This window comes from Diabrotica undecimpunctata, chromosome 5, assembly GCF_040954645.1.
Source record: "Diabrotica undecimpunctata isolate CICGRU chromosome 5, icDiaUnde3, whole genome shotgun sequence".
Taxonomy (NCBI): domain Eukaryota; kingdom Metazoa; phylum Arthropoda; class Insecta; order Coleoptera; family Chrysomelidae; genus Diabrotica; species Diabrotica undecimpunctata.
In genome coordinates this window covers 156,236,972-156,256,719 of record NC_092807.1, presented here as the reverse complement: position 1 = coordinate 156,256,719, position 19,748 = coordinate 156,236,972, and the positions used below count along the sequence as shown (strand labels likewise).

Below are 19,748 nucleotides of genomic sequence, written 5' to 3'. Positions count from 1 at the left end.
ATCCACCTTCAATCGGATGGGGGCATTTTATAAGAGTCACAACCTCTCTCTTAATACAAAAGTAAGAATGTTGCGATGCTACGTCTTCTCTGTCCTTTTTTATGGTCTTGAATCGTAGACCTTGAATGAAAATATGTGAAGAAAACTGGAAGCATTTGAGATTTGGCTATATTGGAGAATGCTTAAAATCCCGTGGACTGACTTAGTCCCAAATAAGGACGTCCTCAGAAGAATAAATAAGAACCAAGAGGTACTGACCACCATCAAATCTCAAAAGTTACAATTCTTCGGACATATGCGAAATGAATCCAGATATGCTCTCCTTCAAGCCATTCTGCAAGGAAAAATATTTAAAAAACGAGGTCCAGGAAGAAGAAGAACATCTTGGTTAAAGAACCTCATGTGCAGCTTTTCCGCACTGCTGTAGATAAGATAAAGATTGCCATGATGATCGCTAACATTCACAACGAATAAGCACATCAAGAAGGAGAAGAAGAAGCCATTTTCTAATCCAGCGAAAATCTGCTTATATTATAATGATTGGAAAGCTGGGTAAATTGCCTACATATTCTTCTTCATATCGTGCGATAAGCTTGTTATTATGTACTATCAAACTACTGTTACTACTTGAAACCTACTAAATAAAATAAGCTAAACTGTACCACTCAAGAATATATAACTCTAACATCAGTTTCCATCAGAACAAAAATATTCAACAGTCCAACAGTGTCATAAAATAAGTAAATAAAATTAAGAAAAGTTTGGAAGCAAAGACTATGTGTGCCTAAGATTTTTCGACATTCAGCAGGCTTTTGATAAATCTAGCACAACGGTTTGCTATATTAATTAAAATCTTTACTGCCTAGCAATATGTACCTTATCCTAAAGTCCTATTTAACAAACGTTAGTTCTAAGTAAAAATCAATAATGGATCCTCAGGGAAGTGTCCTCGGTTTCTTCTTGTATGTAATCTTTACTGCGAACATACCTATTACAGATGACGTCACAGTGGCAACTCTTGCTGATGATACAGCCGTTTTAGTTTCAAACAAAGACCCAGACATAGCATCTAAATAGCTGCAATATTATTTGCACAAAAAGAATTGGTTGACAAAATATAAAATTAAAGTCAATAACGAAAAATTAACCGAAATCACATTTACAACAAGAAGACGCACTTGTTCACAAGTTAGTTAAAACACTGCCCCCATTCCTGCTAGAGACGTTGTGAAATATATTGAGATGTATTTGGATCGAAAGCTCACCTGGAAGCAATACAATAACGCCAAAAAAACTCAATAGAGAATAAAGCTCAATATAAAATTAAAAAAATGAATTGGTAACTTGGTATAAAGTTACCACTGTCACTAGAGAACAAAATACTGCCTTACAAAGTCATACTAAAGTCAATATGGACTTACGGCGTAGATCCCTGGAGCTATAGCAAGCCTTCAAACATAAAAATTTTGCAGATTTTTTAATTAAAAACATTATTGATAGCTAACACCCCTTGGTGTGTGAGCAATGCCACCATCCACAATAACCTAGGAGCGCCAACCGTAAAAGATGTCATATTACTTCACGGCAACAGGACCAAAATTATTAATTAAAACGCATCACAGCCAAATTATCAGTGAATTATATCAGCCACCAATGGAGGAACGAATACTGAAGAAGACTTGGCCAGAAGACCTGGTTACATAGATGAAAATGAAGAACGGTCGCAGAAAAACCCGTTAAATGTTTATTTAAATTTAGGTTACCTTATTCGATCGTATAATATACATATATGCATATTATGTTATGCTATTAACCCTCCTTTCCACGGGTGACTTTCTTGTGACACAAATCCTAAGGTGGGGTCTATCAGGACCAAATTTTAAACATGCTATTTCTCATTAAAAATTTTTTTTTTTAAATATTTTTAAGGAAACTTACTGATATAAAGTTGTACTACCTAAATGTACATATAATATGTGTATCAATATGTATTGGTATAGTTTACTGCGAAATAACTAACACCATTATTTTTTTACAAGATTTTATTAAAAAAATTATGAACGGCAAAATACAAAAGAAAAATATAAAGAAAGACAACATTATTACTCTTTATACTTACAGTAATACAAGTAAAAACTAAATATCCAAAATTAAAATTTGAAACAGAAAATAGAGGGGGTTAAATAATGTTAATTTTTTTTCTACACAATCAGCACAACACGCTTATATATGTTCCATACAAAACCAGTTTTTACACAATTGGCAAAAATATCTAGTTTTTCTTTTTTTACAATACTTACACATCCCCGTTTTCCTGGGGCTGGGTCATCCCTCGTCGTTTGCTCAATTCCAGAATATTTTGCAGCAAGTAACCGTGTTGTTCTCGGTATACGCATATTTGGTGCTCGTATTTTCATTTTTTTCTGGACTACCGCAATTACTAAAGACAAACAAACAATTGACGAGAAGACCGAAATTCTGCATTCGTATTATTGAATCTTAGTATGTAATAAATGCATTTATAGCTGCAATGTTAGCCAAGCCATAGCACAAAAACAAGAAACGCCCACTCACGGGTGGGGTCTGTCAGGACACTTTTACAGGTAGCAATTGAAGGAATTCATACAATTTCACCAAATTACGCTAAAGTGTACTATTCATTGCCATTAAAAGGTACACCGAGTGTAGGAAAAAAATACAAAAAAAAAATTGAAAAAATTAGGCAATTTGATTTATAGCTGTCCTGATGGATCCCACCCGTGGGAAGGAGTTACAAGTGGAATTGACGATATGACAACGTAAGACTCTACATGAGGTTACTGGTCCTAAGACAAAGTGTCTACGAGGACTTGTTGATAGCAACTGATTCAGCAACAACTTGTTTATAGCAACAATCAGTTTCTATCTTCATCATATTTAGTGGCCTAAAACAGTACACCTAGACACACTGATGATGGAATATAGATTCCGAAAACATTTTGTGATGTAGCCCGATTTTGTGTTTCAATTATATACCTTTTATAAAGGATTCTAAATAAATTGTTTGTAATACATGGTATACAGCCAGCTACAGGAACTTAGTTTACTTGTGGATTTACTAATGACTTAATGTGTTGCCGATTGATTGAATGACATGAAGCTGCCGATGCTTTTGTCGTAACAAAACGCTAAGAAATGCCCACTGTTTTCCAACGAATGAGTTGGAGGTTTTAGGAATAAAACTCAGCTCTGCCAGCAAATCCTACTCTAACGTCCACGAAGACATACCATGTCGCGTAACCACTGGGTGCATGGCGTACAATGGGAGTACGTTATGTCGCAGACGAGAGAGGGTAAAAGGCGAGTTTCTGGCGCCTAAAAACTGGAACATATCGGCTAGGGGAATAAACCCCAACAGAAAATTCGGTCCTCCAAGGATGGGGGTTAAGTCGTAAGGCCAGCGACCTTACACTTGTGAAAATTCTACAGTGCTAAAATACCCAATGAGCCTCGGTTACCGGACGGAAATTACAGTAGACGAAAACAGCAACGAAAATGGACCATGAATTACGGAATCTGGAATATACAGGGAATCCGGAACAAACAACAAGAAATTATGTAGGAATTCGCAAATCAAAAATTAGATATAGCCATTCTCTCTGAGACCAAGAAAAAAGGAAATGAAAGCGAAAAATTAAAAGACTATATACATTTCTTCTCAGGAGTGGGAAAGGATCAAAGAGCAAGAGCAGGGATATCAATATTTGTACACAAGAAATTTGAAAAATATATTAAATCTTGGGAAGCATACAATGAACGTTTTATTAAAGTGACGATTCTCCTAAGAGGAACACAAATAACAATTCTGGGGGTATATGCCGTAAATGATGACTACTCAGTGCAAGAAAAGAAAGCTTTTGAAGAAGACTTTAGAAAAATCCTGAACGAAATTCCTAACAGCCATGAGATTATATGCGGAGCAGACCTGAATGCCAGAGTAGGAAAACAAGTTCAAAGTAAAGTGGTAGGCATGCATGGAGAAGAAACTGTTAACAACAACGGAGAAAGACTCATAAATATATGCCAACAATATGAGTTAAAGATTTTGAATGGTTTTTTCGCCCACAAGAACATACATAAATACACCTGGTATCAGCACACAAGAGGTCTAAAATCGATAATAGATTATTTCATAACAAGACAACAAACTAAGTTAAGAGTACAGGATGTAAAGGTGAATAGAGGAGCAGAGTGCGGCTCGGACCACTGTCTGATAATAGGAAAAATATATACACCATTCGTAGACAGGAACCACACAGACATCAACAAAGAACACAGAGAAAAAATAGAGAGAACTACGTACACCGTAGATAATCTAGATAACGAGAGCACACAGTTACTTTACTCCTGGAGACTAAAACAAAAACTACAGGAATCACACAGATCAACGACGGATGAATACGAACATATAAAAAACTGCATGAAAGAGCCAGCGCTAGAAGCCTTAGGGCCACAGGTACGAAGAGTAGATAAACCATATTGGTGGAATAAAGAAGTGGAAGAAAAGATAAAAAGAAAGAAGGAAGTATATCTACAGTTATTACAACAGGGAGACAAACATACAAAACAACAATATAAAAACTTGAATAAAGAAGTCAAACGAGAAGTGGTTAAAAAGAAAAATAGTACATGGGAACAAAAATGCCATTACCTGGACAACCATATAGAAGGGACAAAGAGCTCTGAAGCCTGGAGAACTATAAAAACGATGAGAACAACGACAAAAAACCAAGTCATAATAAATAGAATACCAGAGAACACATGGGTAGAGCATTTTGAGAACTTATTAACAGAGAGAAGAGAAAGGTTTAAACAGACAAATGAACAAGTGGAAGTAGAAGGAAGAATCGAAATATTAATAGAACAAGTGAATGAAGGAAGCAGTTAAGGGAATGAAATTAAAAAAATCTCCAGGCCCAGGCGGAATACATCCAGAGTTGATTAGGTATGGATCATCAAAACTGTTTGAGATGATCCGAAAATTATTCGAAAGATGCTTAAACGGAGAAGAAGTTCCAGAAGAATGAAGACAATCGTATATCTCTCCAATACACAAGAAAGGCACAAAGATGGATCCTAAAAACTATAGAGGGATCGCAGTGATTGCTACTATAGGCCGACTATACTCAAAAGTACTACGAAACCTGATAGAAAATGATATTAAAGACAAACAACCCGAAGAACAAGCGGGATTTAGGGCCGGATGCTCCACTATGGATAATATCTTCACATTAAAAATTGCAATGGAAAAACGAGTGCAGAGAAATAAACTCATATAGCTTTAATAGATTTGGAAAAAGCATATGACAGTGTACCGATCTCCCAACTATGGATAGAAATGGGTAACTTGAAAATAAACCCAATTGTTATTAACGCCACTCCAAAATAATAACGAACAAAACTTTGCAAGAATTAAAATGGGACAAGAAATCACCTCTCCGTTTCAAACAACAAAAGGACTAAGACAAGGCTGCTGTCTGTCACCCACCTTATTTAAAATCTATTTGGACAGATCCTTACTGAAATGGGTAAAAAAATGTAGAAACATGGGAATAACGGTGGAAGAAAACAAGCTATATACACTTTTCTTTGCGGATGACCAGGTAGTAATTGCCGAAGACAGCTACGATCTTAGCTATATGGTAAGAAAACTACAAGAAGAATATGAGGTGGCAGGTCTAAACATGAATATGACAAAATGTGAATATCTCTCAGTGGGAACAGATGAAATATGTGACCTAGTCTTGGAAGACGACAAAATCAAAGGCGTGCAATCCTGCAAATATTTGGGGGTCATTTTCAACAAGAAGGGAAATAGCGCAGATGAAATCAGGGAAAGAATAAACAAGAGCAGAGTAGCGACCCGTGCCTTAAACTATCTTTACTGGCAAAAAACAATTCGACGAGAAACCAAAAAACACATTTACGGTAGTATAGTCCAAAGTATAACACTTTACGGTTCGGAAGTATGGGACGTCACCAAAGCTAATAGAAACAAACTTATGACGACAGAAATGGATTATCTGAGACGAAGCTGCAGTAGATCGAAACTGGAGAGAGTTAGAAACGAACAAATAAGAAACGAAATGAAAATGGAGAGAAATATCAATGATGACATAGAAAGAAAACAATTAATCTGGTTCGGACATGTTAAAAGAATGCCAGAGTACAGATGGCCTAGGAGAGTACAGGAATGAATCCCTCCTGAAAGAAGAAAGAGAGGACGACCACGGAGAAGTTGGCGCAACGATATTGATGAAGCAATGGCGGCAAGAGACTTAGAAGAGGCAACTGCATATGACAGAAAAAGAAGGAAATTGGGGGCGGAGAAGCAGCGACAGCCGTAATAAATCCGTTATTATATATATATATATATATATATATATATATATATATATATATATATATATATATATATATATATATATATATATAAGTTTAGCAATTTAAAAATTATTAATTACTTCTAGATCTATCTATCTACATCTAGATTCTTTCCACTACTTCATACATTCAAAAAACTTCACTTTCTGAACAAAAATTTCAATTCATAATAGTTTCTCGCATTTTAATATCACGCATATTCTACTTTATTATTGAGTTCAACCGGATTTTGTGGATACAGCTACTTTTGATTAAAATTTAATTCCCTAGATACTTCTAATAACTTGCTATATTTTGTTCATCCACATTACGCTCTGCAGATATAAATCCAAATATAATTGTCAAATTATATTTACCACAAAACAACAACCTTGTCGTTGTTGTTTTTTCGTTTCGCTCTCAGTTTGTTAATTAACTTTTGAATGGAGTTATTAAAACTTGTTTTCATAAATATGGCTTTAATAAACTTCTTCTTGCATCCTATATCGGCGTCCTTTACAACTAGAAAATAAACAAAATCGTTAATAAATAGATAAATATTATTCAGATACAGCTGGCAGAAGTTTGGCATTATGAAGTTGAATGTTTTTGTTTACGATGTCTGTTCGTGAAGTTGCTGAGACCTTAGTATTTTCCAGAAATTGGAGAAACTTCAATTACTGAGACAATTCCAACGCGAAGCTGCGGGCCTTAAAATAAATTTTGCCTTTATTCTGTCTTTTAATATTCCTTGTGAAAATATAGTCTGTAGAAACTTGGGACTTATTGTTCAGAACTCACTTCATTGTTGAATTATTTATTTGATAATTTCTCGTGTACTTAGGTATCTCTAGGAAATGTCTTCTTTTCATGCTACAATTTTTTATTTGTGCTGAAAAATTTGCTTTTTAAATTTGTACTAATGCGAAATAATACTTTTTAAAAGCAACACTTTGGCATAACATTAATGAAACAAAACGTAGATAATTCACTTGATAATACACAGAAAAAAACAGTTTTACTAAAACTAACAAAAAAAATTTTTCTTTACAGAAATTACAGAGGAGTTACCGCTATAATTTAAAAATATTATGAACTATACAGGGTGCTTTTAAAAAGAGTAGTATAATAATAATAATATAATAATAAATATTTTTGTTATCTGAACAAACTATCTGAACAAAGAGTAGCAGAGAAATACCGGGTAATTATCAGAAAAAATCTTATCACAGAGACTAGACGCAACATGATCAGAAGCAAAATCAAACGAAAGATCCATTACCTAGAGCAAATTGTAGACCAAGTCCCTAATAAAATCACTAATAAGCAGATTCCTGAGCTTCTCATACAGGAAACTCAACCTGATAATACACAGCAGGAGAATAACGAGGTGCAAGATAGTCTGGTAAACGAGATAGCACGTACCGTACAAGAGTTTAGTAAAACAAACTCACTTAGCAGACCACCGCTACCAAAAATAAACTCTTCCAAGAAATTGGGAGCGCTGTTACAAATTGTGAATACTGAAGTCCTAACCAATTATATCAACCAATGCATACTACCAGTTTGTACCTACGGCTTGGAGACAGTAGCCCTTACCAAAAAATCTGCTAGAAAATTAGAAACAACACAAAGAGCAATGGAACGAATCATGCTTGGAATATCACTAAGAGACAAGATTAGAAACACCGAGATAAGACGTAGAACAAAGATTAGAGATATTGTGGAAGAAATTGCAAAAATGAAATGGCGCTGGGCAGGTCACGTAGCCCGATATAATGACAACAGGTGGACACGGAGAATTCTAGTATGGAGACCAAGGACGACAACAAGAAGCACGGGAAGACCTCAAAAAAGATGGGTAGATGACATAAGAACAGTGGCAGGCAAACAGTGGATTAGATTGGCGCAAGATAGAGAAAGATGGAAGCAATTGGGAGAGACCTACATTCAGGAGTGGATGGAAAATGGTTGACAAAGAAGAAGAAGAACCAATTATATCACAAAAGCCCACACATTGGAATATTTGCATATGATGATTTACTGTGCAGCAACAGCAATTGCTAATGTTATGGGCATTAAGATCAGAACACGACGGGGTATCAACATCGGAAGGACTGGTAACAGAATAGCACCCTGGAAAAAACGATTGGTGAGGAAGATTGAATTACTGCGTAGGGACATTGAACAAATAACAGAATATATACAAAGAGTAAGTAGAAAATAATCAAGAGAAGTGAAGAAATATTGTACTCTAAGACACTCACGACATAATCCAGAAAACAACATACCTCAACAATGCCTGGACACATTAAAACAAACACTCTCTGTTTATTCAGGCCTCCTGAGGAGATACAAAGTTAGCAACAACCGAAAATGCGACAATATACTAATTGAACATGCAGAGAACGCGTTTTATAGTAAACTTGATTCCACCTTGGAAAATGAAAATAAATTTTATCGAAGCCAAGAAGATATTCACGTGTTAGAGGAAATCAACTTTCAACGCCAGCTACTCATAACACCAATACTGGTTGGATTGAATACACAACGAACAACTGTTTATGTGTCTTAAACACTATCAAAGAGCTTTATAACGGGAAATCTTCGGGACCAGACGGAGTTCAAAACTTCTGACTAAAGAAGTTTTGAAGTGTTCATAAGTGTTTGTCAATGTTGATTTATCATGATATCTCTAATCCACAGAAAATTCCACCATTCATCATTTCTTACACAGGGAACCACTTATATAATACCAAAGGATCAAAATAATACCCAAGTATCGCCTCCAACTTGTCTTCCAACTTTGTAAAAATTAGTCACATCCTGTGTAGCCCAGCGTATCTACCAATACTGTGCTCTAAACAATATCATAGAACCTATACAGACAGAATGCGCTAAGGGTTTCATGGGTTGCAAAGAACAACTTATTATCGACTTTTTACTGCCTGCATTGACTACAAGAAGACCTTTGATTCAGTAACTCATGAATGACCTATAGATATATTGAAAACAGATAAATATTATAATAATATAGTGACCTTTTTAAAATATCTAATCTCGGAGTGGAAGACTAAAATCCACATTCAAATACCTGGTGAAAATAATATTAAAACTGAAGATATCTCAATCAACCGCGGCCTTTTCCAGGGGTACTCGTTGAGTCTAATTTGGTTTTTTTTAGCGATGAACCCACTATCTCAGCTACTGAACTCCACTGACTCAGGTTTTAGTATCAAAAATAACAATACTGATGTGACGAACCTAACTTATGATTTGTTGTTGTAAATAGATGATTTGAAGTTATTGTCTTCTTCTCAAAACCACCTAGATCAGATGCTAAAAACTGTAGAAACCTTCTCAAATGATATTAGTATGCACTTTGGACTAGAGAAGTGCCGTATACTAAATATAGTCAGATGAAAAGTTCAGCCCGGAGGTTTCAATATGCAATATGGCCAAAGCTTCGAGGCAATTGGTGAAAATGATATGTACAAATATCTCGGAGTACCGTAGAATGGGGTGACTTTGATTCTATAAGGTGACCTTGATAAAACATGAATATTTTGTTTCAAGAGAGAATACAACCCAAATGTTTCGTCCGTTATTGTGGTTGTCTGAACTTGATTTCAGTGCACATGTTGATTCACTATAGCAGAAGGTGTTTGTGGCCAAAATCAAAAGTATACGGTTGTAAATTCACCATTGAAGTTTTTGTTTGAATTTGAAGATTTTATATTGTGTTACTAAATTTAAACATACAGCTCTTACAATAGAATTGCAGGTAATTTTGTGTATGTTGCCTTAATGTAGGTCTAGTTGTCACTATTTTAAAATATTTAACCTAACTTATTTCCGTAACTACTCCATGAAATTGAATGATTTCTTATCCGGGGTCACTTTGATACATTTTTCGGGGTGACTTTGATACTTTATTTCTTTTTATAGTTTGCTTAATGAAACTTCAAACCGTTAATTATTTTCAAGATTTCGTCATTATCTGCAAGAAAAGAAAAAATGCCGCGAGTTTATAAACGAAAGTTGGGATCAAGAAGCTACAAGAACTTCTCTGACGAAACTCTTGAACATGCTCTGCTTCAAATAGTAAATGGAAACTTGTGTGTTAAAGCCGCTTCAGTAAGATTTAAAATTCCGTATGGTACTTTATATAATAAATACAAAGGGAAGCATGTGAAGAAGCCAGGGGGCCAAACTGCGTTGACGGAGCTGGAGGAAAAATCAATCGTGTCCTGCATTGTCAAATGTGCAGATTGGGGATTTCCATTATCGACGCTAGATGTACAACTTTTCACTAAGAGTTATTTAGAAAGAACTGGAAGAATTATCTCTAAATTTAAAAACGGGGTAAGTCCTGGTAACGACTGGTTAAAACTTTTTTTAGAGAGATATAGTCAGCAAATCTCTGAACGACTTGCGTCTAACATTACTAGAGCTCGGGCAGGTGTCACAAAAGAAACGATAGAATCATATTTCAATAATTTAAGAACAACTCTCTCAAATTGCCCTCCATCACACGTTTTCAATTACGATGAAACCAACGTTAGTGATGATCCGGGGAAAAGAAGATTGCTTTATAGAAGAGGGACCAAATATCCAGAACAAATCATTAATCATAGTAAAGCCGCCACATCAATAATGATGTGCGGTGCTGCTGATGGTACACTACTCCCTCCTTATATAATATATCGCAGCGAACATATGTGGGATGCATGGACATTAGGAGGTCCACAGGGCTCTCCTTGTTGTAGTAGTGGATGTTGCGCAAGAGGAGCTAGATATAACCGAACAAAAAATGGGTGGATGGAGGTAACTTGTTTTACAGACTGGTTTGAGACCATATTATTACCCCAAGCAAGACGGCTGGAAGGTAAAAAAGTTATGATCGGCGACAACTTATGATCTCACTTTTCAGATCATGTTTTAGAATTGTGTGAATTGCACAATATTGAATTTGCGTGCCTTCCCAGTAATTCAACACACATATGCCAGCCTTTGGATGTGCCTTTTTTTAAACCGATGAAAGAGCTGTAGCACCACTGATGATGATGATGATGATGATGAAAGTCTCTTGGCGAAAAGTTTTGACGGAATTTAAATTGTGACACCCAAAAATTACTGTTGTACCTAAAGACTAATTTCCGTCGTTATTAAAAAAATGCTTGGAATTAATGGATCAGACAACTGCAAAAACTGAGCACAAATGTGGAGATTGTGAAAAAAGTGCAATTAAGAGAGTTTTGAAGAATGGGTTCGAGGCTTGTGGCATGGCCCCTTTCGATCCAAATAAAGTCTTGAGTAAGATTACAGCAATCAACCATGATGTTGATTATGTAGAACCTCTGATTAACAACAGCCTCACAGACTATCTGATGAATAAGAAGTCCGAGATAGAAGTTACTAAACGGTAAAGTAAAAAGAAACTTCATATCCAACCTGGTAAAAGTGTAAGTCGACATATAACGGCAAATGACAGCTCCTCCGATAGCGAGTTAAACAGCTATAATAGTGAAAGCGAAAATGAAATTGAAAATGAAGATTCTGTGGAGGACCAATCATATCAAGATGAGATGAATACAAAACCCTCCCTTGCTGAATCGAATGTTGGAACTTACGTGCTTGTAAAAATTATGTCAGGTAAACAAAAATGTAAAAATTACGTATATGCCGGAAGGATACAAGAGAAATTACCTTTTGACGAATACGAACTCATTGGACTTAAATCACTGGATGAGACCCATAAACATTTTAAAGTTGTGGAGACCGACATTTTTAACGCTCCTTTCGATGATATCTTAGCAATTCTGAAGACCCCATCGGTTGAAACAAATGAAACAGCAACTACACGTACATTTCTTGGCAGAGTTGATGTTAAAGAAAAATAACTTTGATTTTGTTTCCGTTCAAAATACATTCTTTTGGCTTTTTTTACTATTTTATACTGTTTTACTAATTTGCTAAAATGTTTTTTACCTGAATAAAGTATTAGCTACCTGTAAAATTATTTATTATATACTAATTATTGTGCCTATAGCAGCTGTCGAAGTCACTCCAAAAATTAAAATTGAAATATCTAAAAATTGGCTTGATCGATTTAAAAATGGGTTGACATTGACACCATTACAGCTTTTATGCATCGTCCAAGCTATTTTAAAATAGGGTATCAAAGTGACCCCACATCAATGGGTGATTTTGATATACCATTACTTATTTTTTTTGAGAAAATCCTCAATTTAAAGATATATATATATATATATATATATATATATATATATATATATATATATATATATATATATATATATACTAACAGTATAAATTACATAAACATCAGATGCATCCCAATGGACATTTTTCCACATTTTTGGGATCACCAATTCAAAAGTTACGTAAGAAAATATAAAAAAAATTAACAAAGTCACCCCGTTCTACGGTACAGCACGCGCAAAAAATTGACCAAAAACTAATGAAAACCGTACTAACTTCTACTTCTACGCCTGTTCCACGCTTAGCTGCTCATTTGGTATTATCAAGTGGTCAAAAACGGATATAGAAAGTCTCCAACAAAAAGTAAGAACACTTCTCAAAAATGTGCAAAAACACCATCCACGCAGTGCAGTAGAGAGAACAACGAACAACGAGATATCAAGGGGAAAGTGCTTAACTTTTAGTTATTTCGCCTTGAAATATTTGTTTTGGAATTTGACAAACAAGAACCTATTTTTGATGAGCTACAACTCTGCTTTGGCTGGTTCTACACACGTATGTATAGCATTTTTTTACGTAAGGTCTCTATTTTAGTCAATTTTTTTTCGATAAATACCTGGTTTTTGAGATATTTGTGAAAAACCGTTTGAAAACGTGGTTTTTATTTTAAAAAATAAACATTTTCTCTCGCAAATAACTCAAAAGTGTTAACTTGAGGTGAAAAAACTCTATAAAATAAAAGTTGCTTAGAATTAGTCAGTTTATCCTTTTCTTGATAAATTTTAAACGTATTCCCGTTTTTTTATCCCCGAGAAGCGTAGGCTTCCTCCACCCAAGTAAAAGCAACCCTGGGTTCAAATTCCGAAGTCAAGTGAAGGGTAAGAGGAACCTAACTCCAAATTTTGAAGCGGTCACTTACTGGATTAAGTTTAAAAAGTGCTACAAGTTTTTATTACGAAATAAAGAGAAACATCTAGTTGATGACATAAATATTGCTCTAATATTAATATTTTAATCTCGTGTTGACACGAAATTTGATGAAATTTTTTTTTTCTGCAGAAGCGATACCAATTAAACTCATTTCATTTATGCTAAATTAAATATTGTTACACATTTTCAGTTTGTATTATTGATCAAATTAATATGATTTAAAAATTATATAATTGGACTGGGACGTAATAATTTTAATAGGTGTGTAAAATAGATTGTATGTAATTATTTTACTATTGTTTTTTATCGGTTCAACAAGCAATTGCCACTGTTTAATAATGGATTTAAATTGGATGATTTGAGCTAATTTAATTAATTATTCCATAATTTCATTAAAGATTAAAATCATATATTTTAATATTTATTATCGACATTTATGATTTTGATATTAACTGATATTTAAACTTAAGCACGTATCTGCAAGTTGCGTACTCGCCGTGGTATTAACAGAGATATTTGCTTACATATACCAGAGAAATTATTAAATAAAAAACCTTTTTGGCGACACCCTATGATACAGTAAATACTATTTTAGTGGGAATAACCCACAATTGAAGGTTAAAATAAGTTTATTGACGTTTCAATTTCCATTTTGGAAATCGTTCTCAAAATACAAAAAATTAACAAATTAAACAAATTTTGTTTTTTATTACTTGGTGAAAAATTACTCTTTTAATAACACAGGCCTACATTTTTTTTTGTCACGAAAAAGTGTTTTTTCCAGCACGTCAAGTTTTCAAGGAAAGTGTTTTTGAAAATTTTCGGAAATTTTCAAAAACTCGCTAATCGGTTCTACAAATTCTTAAAAACTAACGGAGAATTATACATTTTAAATATTTCAATTCTATTGTCTTATTCACCGTATCGACGTACAAGTCTATTTGGAAAATCCACTTTCATTGTTCCATTATTTCACTACGTTCACTCAAATATATTTTACAAAGAAAATAATTTATGCATATCTTTAAATTTTGTTGACTACAGGTAATCCAAAGATAAAGGACTTTCATTTCTTCGAAATATCTTTTATAGTTTATCAGTTGAAATATTTTGAATTATTATATTTTATACTTTGAAATATATTAAGAACAAGCCAATATTATTTTCTATTTTTACGTAGCATAACGACTCTCCAGGATATCTTGAAAATTTATTTAGATGGTCTATTTAGTAAATTTAATTTTATCTTTGGCTGATAAAATGAATCATAACAATATATATATATATATATATATATATATATATATATATATATATATATATATATATATATATATATATATATATATATATATATACCGTTTAACAGGTTTAACTATAGCAGATGTCGTCGATATTAAAAGTTATTGGAATAAATATCGTTAAAAGCCCTTATTTTACGTCACTAGTTATCCGAAGAGAAATATACCCTAATAATTTTAATTGCTCATAAAGTTTTATGACGTCTATTTATCTTAATAAGAGCCAGGAACACATGAGTACCGGAAGGTATATAAAACTGGACGTAAAATGTCAAAATTAATGTTGGATATGGTAATAGACATACTTTGTACAACATAATGTTGTGATAATGGCATTGTCCTTCGTTTTTGTATAAAAAAGGGCTATTTTAATGTGCTATACATTATAGATTATTTATAGAGGGAAACCGTTTTATACAAAATTATGATAAATTACGTGCAAAGCAATGTTTTTTTTACTTTTGAATGTTTTTAATTTAAATAATGGTTATAACTTTTATCATTTATGATGCTATTCTAAACATATTTGCTGCTAACTGTCATTTATCAAATTTAAAAGGGTTATTATTTATCAATAAAATATTTAATAATCATTTATTACATAACCTACATACAAATAAGAAAGCTTTTATTAAATGGATTTAAAACATTACATTCTAAAATGTATAGCACTTTCGGTCCATTTGTTTACATTATGTACATTGTTTAATGAATTTTAATTAAAAATATTCTTTTAACATTAAAGGTAAGCAGCCGGCTTGAAAACAGCAATATTCTTCTTCTTTATGTGCACTCTTTTCATAAGAGGTTCTATATATATAGTCCAGGAAAAAGTATACATATTTAACTTATACCGGTAAGTAAGCATTTTAATAGTCATAATATATGAATCATTTTGGCAACAACAAAAAGGCACTTACCTGTATATTGGAAATCCAGAACCGTACTGGAACCAAAATACCATGTACACTTTATCGTGGCCAGGAGGAACAACGTCACAAGGTAAACTGACACTTTTCCCTTCTACAGCTTGGATGTCTTGTGCAATTACAACTGTAAAAAAAAAGAAATGTTAGTTTGACTATTAATTAACAATTAATTAACAATTAATTAACAATTAATTTGACTCGCTTAAGTATTTAACAAGATAAGTAGTTCTAAAACTTCTTCTAGTATTATTAGCAAAACCAAAGTAAAAGACGCAAGAGAACATGCTGCCAAATTAAAATGGAGCTTCACAGGACACAATGCCCGACTGAAAGATAACAGATGGAACCACGAAATACAACAGTGGAGGCTATGGTTAGGAAAGAGAAGCAGAGGAAGACCACAAATGAGATGGGCTGATGACACTAAGAAGATCGGAGGACAAAACTGGAAGCAAGTGGGGCAAAATAGAAGACACTGGATTGATTTGGGGGAGGCCTATGTCCAAAGTTGGATTACTTAAGGCCGAAGAAGAAGTTGTTCTAGGATTAAATCTTTTTATGTAGTCAATTTTAATACATGTGGTTTTTGTCGGATCAGAATTATTGAAGAGTAGAAGTTTCAAAACCAAAATTCTGAGATATTTAGTAAAAATGTTAAGAAAATGCAAGGATTAATTTTGTTTGCTTATTTATAGAAAAATCTATATATTATTATAACAAAACGGAAAACTTAACTTAAAAGTATAATAATGTTATAAAGAAACAAAACGAAATTTGTTTTTTTTTTTACTTTTTTAAATAGGTAGGTGCTAACTGCCCACGTGTTTTTGTTCAGTAACGGGACATAATCTATCACTATTTTGCATAGTAGTGTTTTCAGCAGGGTCTTCTTGTGCAGTTTTAACTACTTCTAGTAAATATTTAAACACGGAGTAAATATTTAACATAAACGGAGAAAAGCTTAGCCATCTAAGGTTTGCAGATGATATTGTACTAATAGCTGATAGGATAGATGAGGCCAAAGAACTTTTAAATCAGCTCTACCTTTCTTCGCTAGAAGGGGGATTGAAAATAAATATATCTAAAACCCAGATGATGACAAATCTTGTAGTCAGCGAAGATATATGCGTAGGAACAAGATCCATAGACCAGGTAATGGCCTATAAATACCTAGGTCATGAGATTCGCATAGGAAAAGATAACCAAACCGTTGAGCTTCTCCGTCGTATAAGACTGACTTGGGCAGCCTTCGGCAAGCTGAACCATATTTTCAAATCGTCTGATATACCAATAAGCCTTAAAAGAAAAACGTTTAATCAGTGTGTTTTGCCAGTGTTAACTTGCCGAAACGTTGACCATGACAAGGAGAACAGTTCAAAAGATCCGTGTGTGTCAAAGGGCGATGGAGCGTGCTATGTTGGGCGTTTCACTACGAGACAAGATCTCAAATCGCCAGCTACGACAAAGAACAGGAGTGGCTGATGCAGTAGAGAGAATAGCAACACTGAAATGGAACTGGGCAGGTCACGTGGCTCGAATGACAGATAATAGATGGACAAAGCGGATACTGGAATGGAGACCAAGAGATGATGCCTACCGAAGCAGAGGTCGTCCACCAACACGTTGGACTGACGATCTAAAACGTTGTCATAGGAATTGGATGCAAGAGGCACAAGATCGAAATAGATGGAAAATTATGAGGGAGATCTTTGTCCAGCAGTGGATAAGCGAAGATTGAATGATGATGATGAGTAAATATTTGTAGAACTGTTGGTGCTGAGGATTGTTGAGGTAAGGTATCATTGCTTCTCTTCTTCTTGTTCGCTGATACTTTATTTTCGGGTTTCATTATCACTAATTAAATTTTTTTAAATCATTTAGCGCCTTGTTCTTTTTTAAAATGTTAGCTTCGCGCCATAATTCAAATTCTTAAAATAAATGGGTGGTTTTGATGTTTATAGGATTCTCTGTTTCAACGCGTATACTAACTGATTTACTAACTTGTAGCTTAGTGGTATTTAACATAACATTTTCTCAGCAGCCCCTTTTGATGTTCCAAATACCAAAGATATTCATATTGATGACATCAAAAGTTGAAGTGTATCTTTCGAAAGGTGTAGCATTTCAAATCACCGTGTATATGTTAAAACACCGAAAAAAGTATTTTCAAGCCTTTTGTATCGCAGAAGTTGATAATAAACACATTTTAAAGTTTTTTTTAATTATCACAGATGGGTATTTCTTCGGTATTCTTTGATCAAGGGCCACTTTAGGATATTATGGGCATCAAATAAATAGGAATTTAACAGTACATGTTTTGTTTATACCGAGGTGGGCAAACGATTTTTAAAAATTACTCACTCTCAGTAAGGCTGCTGTCAGAGGCAGGTGGTTTCAGTGGCAGTCTGGATTTAGCTTTAAATGCGTAAATGTTTATTTGTTTTTCGTTTATTATCATGGAAAAATGTGTATTATGGTAGCAGTGTAAAGTTTGTAACGAAAATATTTTGCCTACCACATACGGTATGATTATAGGGGGTTCGAAAACTGGGGACAGAAACTACTGGGGTGGAGATAAGGCAAGCAAAATAAACGATACCGTGCAAACGGCACTCAGGGTTTGTTTGGAGAGCTGGGTCGTGGATAAGTTGAATGGCAAGGGGTGGGATTGGGGCAACTACAAAAAAAAAATAAAAAAAAGGGTACTGAAATGAATCTCCTAGACCAAAGGGTTAACAAAAAACAACAAGAAAGAACTCTAGCTATTTGAAATAAGGACGATGCTTCGAAGAATCCTAATCTTACTGGATAAAGTAAAGAAGGCTCTTCTTTCATTTATTGTTGTGTCACCACAAACAGTTACAAAAATACAGATGGCGCAAAAATTACTATATTAGTAGTTACAGAGATTTATACCAAAAATAACAAAGAAAACTTACATGTGTTCTATTCATTTACAAACTCGGGAGATTCTACAAAAACATACAAATTTTACTGAGCTATAAACTGTGGCAACTAAAAAAAATTATTGCAAATAGAGAATTATCTTTTTAAATAATGAAAGTTATTCTTTTAAAAAAATGTCTATCTTGATTTTAAAATTTAACACAAAAAGTTAAATTACACTAAATTTCACTCTGCATGTCTGGGTCGGGAACTGGATCCAATAAAATCTCTGGGGGCAGAAACTTGATTGGAAATCTCTGAACATGAACAAATTCATCTCCAAACTGCCAAAAAGCCTGGGACGACAACGGAAGAGAAACAAAACGAGGATGGAAACAAAAAATTCTTATTCCTCACCTTCTGGAACCTCACTTAAACTGCAACTATTGACTGCTCAATACTACAAATTTAACTGCTACTGTGACTTTATACTATTGTCATTTCCATGACAAAAAAAGGAAAACAAAAATATTACGAATTTGAAAATAAATTCGAACTCCAATAAAACTAAAACCGCCTCTAACGGCGGCCGGCCTTACCCAGAGTGAACGTTTACTTTTAAAATTCATTTGCACAATCTTGGTATAAACAAAACATATAAACTGGAATATCTATTTGAAGCGCAGAATATCCCAAAAGAGTCTTCGATCAAAGAATACCGCCAAAATACGCATTTTGTGAAATATAAACAAACTATAAAATGGTTTACATTAACTTCGGCGACGTAAAGATGAATTGGAAGAATTCGGTGTTTTAATACGTACGAATGGGAAATCAAATACACTAAAATATTCTTCGGTTGCTTTAGCAAATACGAGGGGATTTCAATACATATTTCTAAGAATTTGCAAATTCGACAAGTTTTATGTGCAGTTAATAAGGTTGGGGAGAGATTTTATTAGGGGCAGACGGCAGTGTATGTAGTTTGAAGGAGCCGGCAAATTTGTTAAAAAAAGTGAATTGTACTCAATGTAATGTGTCAGTTTTTAAAGAGTAATCACTGTGTTTTTGTTTT

At 34.0% G+C, this 19,748-nt stretch overlaps 1 protein-coding gene across 1 annotated transcript in view; it reads right to left on the bottom strand.

The window, feature by feature from the left end:
* Window positions 1–18,245, bottom strand: part of side-II (sidestep II transmembrane protein) — a 686,092-nt gene extending 667,847 nt beyond the window's left edge. Inside the window, exons 1-2 of the mRNA XM_072533588.1 lie at window positions 18,149–18,245; window positions 15,779–15,911 (exon numbers count right to left, since the gene is read on the bottom strand). Coding sequence (XP_072389689.1) covers window positions 15,779–15,911; window positions 18,149–18,245 — 230 coding nt within the window. The remainder of the gene's footprint in view (window positions 1–15,778; window positions 15,912–18,148) is intronic.
* Between the last annotated feature and the right edge of the window lie 1,503 nt (window positions 18,246–19,748).